This window comes from Sus scrofa, chromosome 5 (assembly GCF_054392235.1).
Source record: "Sus scrofa isolate SSC_HxYL_T2T_F1_AM1 chromosome 5, Sscrofa_HxYL_maternal_Yorkshire_Landrace_v2.0, whole genome shotgun sequence".
NCBI classification, from domain to species: Eukaryota; Metazoa; Chordata; class Mammalia; order Artiodactyla; family Suidae; genus Sus; species Sus scrofa.
This window is the reverse complement of record NC_139387.1, coordinates 70,399,068-70,407,175: the sequence shown is the minus strand read 5'-3', so window position 1 is coordinate 70,407,175 and position 8,108 is coordinate 70,399,068. Positions and strand designations below refer to the sequence as shown.

At 44.1% G+C, this 8,108-nt stretch overlaps 1 protein-coding gene across 1 annotated transcript in view; it reads left to right on the top strand.

Annotated features, from left to right (window-relative positions):
• Positions 1-1,550: 1,550 nt before the first annotated feature.
• Positions 1,551-8,108, top strand: part of LOC110255226 (antigen WC1.1-like) — a 39,798-nt gene continuing 33,240 nt past the window's right edge. Inside the window, exons 1-2 of the mRNA XM_084956811.1 lie at positions 1,551-1,672; positions 7,596-7,925. Coding sequence (XP_084812937.1) covers positions 1,603-1,672; positions 7,596-7,925 — 400 coding nt within the window. The 5' untranslated portion in view covers positions 1,551-1,602. The remainder of the gene's footprint in view (positions 1,673-7,595; positions 7,926-8,108) is intronic.

Genomic DNA, 8,108 nt, shown 5'->3' with positions numbered 1-8,108 from the left:
GGCTGAGGCCTGTCATCTCCTCTTCAAGGTCCCTCACCTCCCAGCAGCCTGGGGCCTGGCCTGTGAGCAGGTGCTGCAACCCAGCCTGTGTGTCTTTGTTTCCCATAAACCAGCACCTCTCAAACCTTAATGTGCGTAAGGATAACCTAGAAAGTTTGTGACACACAGATTCTGACTTTCTAGGCCTGGGGTGTGGCCTGAGAACCTTCACTTCTAACAGCCTCTCAGGTAATCAGCATCGCAGCTGATGCTGCCTGCAGATGGTCTGTACTTTGAGAAGCCCTGGTCTAAACCTCCACAGAAAACAGCAGGCTCTCGGTCACTGTCAGAACCAGGGCTGCTCACTCGTTGTCCACTCTGGATGTGTTGGGAAGGGGCCACTGCAGGCCTTGAAGTCAGCTGGGCTCCGCTGGGTAAGGAGATTCCTCCACTGGGGCAGGAGAACACACAGGTGGTCTAGAAGGGGGAAGGCATGGACACTATCTGGGTGTGTGTGTCCCCTGTGCTCACGGACCCCTCTCTTTGCTGGGGGCCTGGACAGTGGGGAATTGTCCTCTGATGTGGAGGATCCAGGGCAGGGCCCTCTCTGGACTAGGTCCAAGGGGATTCTGCCTGGACACACTCGTGTCATCGAGGTCAGCCTGTGTTTCGTAGGAAACAATGTGGTTCAAGTGCACCAGTGGCTCTGACCCCTGACCCCATCCTGACCCTCAGGGCAGGACTGCTGGCCCTGGGCAGCTGCACAGAGAGGAGGACATCGGGTCTATAAATCCCCTGTAGACTGGAGCCTTTCCCATCTTGGAGAAGGAGACTTTAGCTCCAGGTGACATGTCTGTGCAGGACAGACTGGTCTTAGGGGCTAAGAAAAGTGCGCGAGGGGAAACGTTAGGTTCTGTCAAAGCCCTGTGTTACTATGAGCCCCTCTGTGCTCCAGGACCCGGTAACTAGATCACCCTGAGCAGGGGGGAAAGACCAGCAATCACGCCTCCCAGCTGATGGCTCTCACCTCACCCCCTCCACGTTCACCTGTGAAGTCCTGTGCTCCTGGTCCTCACTTTCTGCTGGCCTGCTGATGATTCTTGTATTTGGAGTCTTCTGTGGTACTCCGCTCAGCTCTGGGCTCGGTCACAGGGAAGATCAATGCTTGATTACATCAAAGCTATTTTCCAGGGGCCACCTGGTCCCAGCATCCCGACCCTGTGAGATCTCCCAGCCTGTGGTGATCAGCCAGGATGCTGGTGGGGAGAGGAAGCCCAAGAGATGGTCAGGGAGAGAGAAAGCACTCATGCATTTTGATGCAACTGTTCTATGCCAGCCGGGTTATGGGGGCCTTGTTCTCAGGGACCCACGGAAGCATGAGGTCAAAGGACGGTGTTGCTCATATAAGGAGATGTTGAAGACTCAGAAGCTAATTGGTGTCTGAGCTTCAAAAAATGGAGATGAAGCCTCTGATAGCATCTGAAATGGTAAAAGACGTCTCTATTGGCTGTCGGTAGGGAGGGTGTCAGGGGAGGGTCTATATAGACCTTTGTTGGTCCCCTGATGCTTCCTCCCAGGTTATTTTGCAGCTGGGACTTTGACATTGATGACTTGGGAGTCAGGATGTCTCTGGACAGACACCTCTCTCTTCAGGGACTCTGCTTCCTCCTGCTCATCATGGTGGGGGCTCAAGGTAAGAGTTTCGTCTCTTTCCTGGGATCAACAGCCAGGGGTTGGACACCGTGTTAAAGGGAAATGTCCCTGGATTTATGAAGAGTAAGTCTTAATTTAGACCGTATATTTTTGACCAAAAAGAAACCTCAGTGACCCATGTGTATTCTGTCCTCTCCTGCTGAGGGTGGACTGGTTGTAGCAGCAGGTTTTACAGAGGAATGCTATTTGGTGTGGACTGAGGTGAGTGTGTTTCAGTCTTGTCCACTGTCTCCCTTGCTCTCAGGGAGCTTCTGTGGAGTCCCAGTGGCTCCCAGGGTGTGGCAGGTCCAGAGACTGACCTCAGCTGGGTGTCCGGGCTGTTCCCCACACACGCCATTTGCCTGCTTTGTAGAGGACTCTCCACTGGATTCCCATGTTTTACGCATTTAAGCTCCTTTTGGCTCTGTGCTTGTGTGTGTGTAAAGTGTAAAGTATATGTGAGGAGTTTGTAAGCCTGTCTGTGTGAGAGGAACAGGGCTGCCGAGAAGGGATTGAGTCAGTTGGTTTGTGAAACACAGTGGGTGCCCACATGGTTGGGGGGTCATGTCAGTTGCATGTAACCAGATCATAGATAATCTTGCACCTGCCTGCTTCTCCTTGGCACCTTTCCTTCAATCCCCCAGCCTCCTTTCTGTCTGTTGTGAAGTTTTGGGCTCTGTGAGAGGCTCTGCCTCCTGGCCTCACCTGTTCCTTCCAGGTGTCCATTGTAGAGCAGTGGAATTGCAGCCAGGAGAGGGGTCCTTTGTTTATAGAGATTAATTGATGTACAGCAATAGATATAGAACATTTCCTGAATCCCCGCCCCAGTCTCCATGAGTTGTCTTCTGATGTCCTGGAATGGTCCTTTTTTTCTTTTCTTTTCTTTTCTTTTCTTTTCTTTTCTTCTCTTCTCTTCTCTTTTCTTTTCTTTTCTTTTCTTTTCTTTTCTTTTCTTTTCTTTTCTTTTCTTTTCTTTTCTTTTCTTTTCTTTTCCTGATGCACCCATGGCATATGGAAGTTCCCTGGCCAGGGACTGCGTCCAAGCCGCAGCTGTGACCTATACCACAGCTGCAGCAGTGCCAGATCCTTTAACCCATTGCACTGGGCTGGGGATCTAACCCAAGTGTCCGTATTGCCCTAATCCACTACAGTTGTATTCATAACCCACTGTGCCACAGTGGCAACTCCTACAATGGTCCTTTTAGTTCCCTAGGATCTGTTGTGAACTTCATAGGTGCATTTTCTCTCTCATGCCCTCTTCTTGGATTAGATTTTCACTGAGTGAGAGGACTGCAGGCATCAGAGCTAGTGCTGCTGAACCTAGTCTTTTATTTATTTATTTATTTATTTATTTATTTATTTATTTATTGTCTTTTTGCCATTTCTTGGGCCGCTCCCGCAGCATATGGAGGTTCCCAGGCTAGGGGTCTAATCGGAGCTGCAGCCTCCGGCCTATGCCAGAGCCACAGCAACACAGGATCCGAGCCACGTCTACAACTCACACCGTAGCTCACAGCAATGCCAGATCCTTAATCCACTGAGCAAGGCCAGGGACCGAACCTGCAACCTCATGGTTCCTAGTCGGATTCGTTAACCACTGAGCCATGACAGGAATTCCTGAACGTAGTCTTAAGTCTGGAGCTGGTGGCTCTTTCAGATCTGGGTCCTGGTCCTCAGTACAGTCCTGTCCTCTCTCAGATCTCACTGTCATCCCCTTAGACCTCAGTCTCTAGTCCCATAACTTTCCTTGGGAAACCCCCTCCCCACAAGTCTCTACTCCTGGATTGCTGACAACATGCTAGTGAAGATTCTCCTTCTGATGGTTCTGAAGTGCAGAGGTTGGTTTTGGTCCCATGAAGGGGAGCAAATAATAGATGTTCTGACACGAGGCCCACTCCCTTATGAGGAAAACTGTAGGACGTTTCCTCAGTAGTTACTTAAGAAGAAAGAACATTCACCAAAGCAAGTACTCCTTTCATTTTCCCTGAAACAAAGCCATTCAGTGTTATCCTACTAAAATTTTTTTCTTGTACTTTATACAATGGACTTGCTCCTTTTAAACCTACATTCCTTTACTTTCTGAGTATTTGATGATTTCTGAGCTGGGCACACATTACAGGAGTCTCCACTATGGGCATTGGAAAAAAAGTTGTCCCTTCACATACAGTTATACTCATTATACTCAAAAGCATAGATCCTCAAGTTTAGATAATACAATATATATTATTTTGTAACTTGTTTTTAAAAGACAATATATTTTGGATATCTTCACCATTAACTGTTCTTTTACACCCTAAAAATATCTCATTGTAGAGTTATAAAAATATAGGCTATTACAGGGTTAATATGGAAAATTTTAATTGCCTCCAATTATTTCATTATTTAATTGAAACACAATATACTCACCTAATCGCTTGGGCATGTCAATGAAATTTTAATTACGGTGAAGGGAAGATGAAAAAAAAAAAGGGAATTTCATTTTAGCCAAACTGAGAATTATAACCCAGGAGCTGATTCTCTGAGAGCTTTGGGAACTGTTCTGCCCGTTAGAAACTGAAGGCACAGTCATATACGTTTTTGAGACAAAAGATATACTGGTATTGTATATGAAGTTCAATAAGTGTACATTGTCCAGTTTAGCAGCAAGTCACCATGACCCCCTAGAGAGCTAGGAAAGAATGCTGTTCTTTTAGCAAGTTATATTTCTGACATCAGAGGAAAGGGAAAAAATGAACTTCCCAGCTGAGCAGGCATTCCCATTTTTGAAAAGTTCTGATTAATATGTAATGCAGGTGCACACTGCACATTAGGGAGGGGGGAGGACCAAATAAACACACAGAGAGAATTTTATGTTTAATGTTTCTCGTCTACCTTAAAATATAAATTGTATTTCACCAGACATTTAGTAGTTTTTAATGTTTATGCTATTATGAAAAAAGTTGCCCTGAACTTCCCTATTTACTTTTTAATTTAATATTACTTTTACTAAAGAATAGTTGATTTATAGTGTTGTGCCAATTTCTTTTGTATAGCATAGAGACCCAGTCACACACACATACATACATACATATATATATACACATACATTCTTTCATTCTTTTTCTTATATTATCTTCCATCATGGTCTATCCCAAGAGATTAGAAATAGTTCCCTGTGCTGTACGGTAGGACCTCATGGCTTATCCATTCTAAATGTAATAGTTTGCATCTGCTAACCTCAAACTTCCAGTCCATCCCACTTCCTCCCCCCTCCCCCATTGGCAACCACAAGTCTGTTCTCTGTGTCTTTGAGTATGTTTCTGTTTTGCAATGGGTTCATCTGTGCCATGTTTTAGATTCCACACATAAGTGATGTCATATTTGTCTTTCTCTTTCTGACTTACTTCACTCAGTATGAGAATCTCTAGTTGTATCCATGTTGTTTCAAATGGCATTAGTTTGTTCTTTTCTATGGCTGAGTAGTATTCCATTGTATTCCATTGTACCACATCTTAATCCATTCATCTGTTTCGATGGGCATTTCGGTTGTTTCCATGTCTTGGCTATTATGAGTAGTGGCAACATGAGGCTGTGGTATTTCCTATGTAAAAGCATATATTGGCTCTTAAATGTTTTTGTGTGGAAGTGACACACATCATTTGTTCTCACACTTCATTGGGTAAGTCAGAATACATGTTTATGCTTAGCTTCAAGCAGGCAAGGAAGTATTAATACTTCTATGTGCTCAGAAAAAGGATTTTAAACATAGCTGAACACCAGTAATGTTTCCATCTATGATGTTCCTCCAAATGAATTCCTTTTTATATGTCTGAATTTTTGTTGAGCTTACTCACTCTAAAGATTAGTATCATTCATCAATTCTAGAAAATTCTCAGTCAATATCTTTCAAATATTTCCTCTGCTCTAATTCTCTCCCTTTTTGTGTCTGTCTGGCTCTGACTCCCTCTCTTCCTTCCCATATTTCAATTTAACTTATTTTAAATCTTGTTTAAATTTAAAATTTTCTCTTCTGTATTTTTCCTTCTTTTGTTAGTCTGTGAGGGCATTTCAAATAATTTATTCTGCCTTATTTATTTCACTAACTCTCTCTTGCTTGAATTTAATCTCATGCAAAATTTTAAATTTCAGCAAGTGTATTTTTTATTCATAGTAGTAATTTTAGGCTTAATAAATTTTCTATGCATTTTTTACTTCCTTGAAGATTCTTTAACAGTGTATTTTATTTCTTTAAATACAGTATGTGTACTAATAGAATCTAGTATCTAATGTATCTAGTATGAGAAGTCTCTGTGTCTGCTTTTGTAGTTTCTCTTGGTTCTGGTTAATGGATGTTTGTTTCTTTGTGTGCCTGATTTTTTTGACAACACACCACTTTGTTTATAAAAGTTATTCATAGAAATAATTTGAGTTGGAGGATGAAGATAACTTCCTTTATAGAGGGTTTTATTACTTTTTCATGATGTCACATTATTATGTTAATAGCAGACCATCTTAACACAAGTGCAAATATTGATATTATCTGGATAACCTAGAGATTCAAGCTCTGAATCTGTTTCTATGCAAGAGCATGACTATTTATTGTGGAAAATGTCATCTGTTGGATGTGTCATCTTGGTGAGGGTTTGGGATTTGACTGAGCTGTGTGAATAATACTCCAGGGACCACTTGTTAGGTTATAGGGAAAAAATTTTCATCTTGTTGGCCTGAATTCAAAGTTAATGGAGATGATTCAAGGTCTCAGAAACTAACTTCTCAGTTCCTGACATGCCAGAAGGAGCCTAGGAACTGGATAGGAAACTGACATGACAGAGAGAGGTGATTTGGGTCCCAGATCCCAGGTAAGACCAGGCAGCAGAACAGCTCACACAGGAAGGAGTCTTATATGGATGTATCAATTTAGGTGTTCATAGAAATCTCTAGCTGGTTCAACCTGCTGTTTTCTGACTCTGGAGGGAACACCTACATTAGTTATATATTGCTATGAAAAAAATTACTACCACAATTGGCAACTTAAATCAATAAACACCTAGCATCTCATAATTTCTGTGGGTCAGGAACCTGAATGGCTTACCTGGGTCCTCTGACTCAGGATCTCTCACAAGGCTGCAGTCATGTGAATGTTCAGCTAGGAGTGGGCACCACTCACACGACTCACCTGGTTGTGGCAGCCTTCAGGCCTTGGTGGACTGTTAAATAAGAGTCCCAGTTCCTTGTTGGCTGTTGGCTGGAGGCCTCCATTGTCATGGGGGTCTCTCCATTTGCAGTTCAGACATGGCAGTGGCTTCAGCATAGCAAGAGAGAGCAAGAGAGGCCAACAAGGGAGCAATCAGAGTTGGCTTGAAACCTTATCTCTCAAGGGACATCACTTTTGCCAAATCCCATTTGTTAGATGCATGTTGTTAAGTACAGTAAAGTATGGGGTTTACGTAAGGACATTAGTACCAGGTGGCAGGAATCGTTAAGACATTGGAGAGGCTGCTCACCATAGTCCTCTGTTCCCAAGCTAGATGAGAATGCCCCCTATGGGTCAGAGAAGGAAGGGAAAAATTTCTCCCTGCGATCATGGTCATGACTGTAACTGAGACAGGGAAGCTGGAGCCCTACTGGCCTTGGGCACATCTGGTGGGAAGGCAGCCTCCAGAGTCTCTGAAGACCTGCCCTCAAGGGTGACCCTGGAGCTGGTTCTACAGGCTTGTGAGAGATAATTGGGAATATCCCTTCCCTGCTCCCCATTTAGTGATGCCACACTGGTAGCATAGAATTGGCCACCGTGGGAATATTTATATGACAGAAATTAACAAATGCAGTACGGGGAGTTTTTCCCCTCAGAGCACACATTTTCTTAACACTTACCAGCACACCACTGCATGGTCTTTTAAAATCTCTTCTGTGTCCCGTGTTCTGTGTCTGTGTCTCTCTTACAGCTCTGGAGCTGAGGCTGAAGGATGGACGCCACCGCTGTGAGGGGAGAGTGGAAGTGAAGCACCAAGGAATATGGGCCTCAGCATATATGCAGTACTGGTTCATCGAGGATGCAGAGGTGGTGTGCGAAGAACTGGGATGTGGACCTGCTATTGATGCTCCCAGAGGGTCTTATTTTGGACCAAGGCTTGGTCCTATTTGGGTTTTATTTGTTAACTGCAGCAATACAGAGCCAGAATCACCTTTCACTATCCATAATTGTGTTCATTCTGATTTCAAAAACTATAATCATACCTACTCTCATGACCAGAGTATTGGAGCAGTCTGCTCAGGTAAGGCCTGTCTGGTCTGGGAGGGGATCCCCAGCAGGAAAAGCCACAGTCTCATTCCCAGAATAAGTCTAGGTAAACGAGATCACAGCCTTTAGAACATACTTACGTGAAGACTCTGGTCACACAGTGATCCTAGAGCATTAGGTGCTCAAGGGAGCATAAGGGCTTGCCTGTCCCTGGATA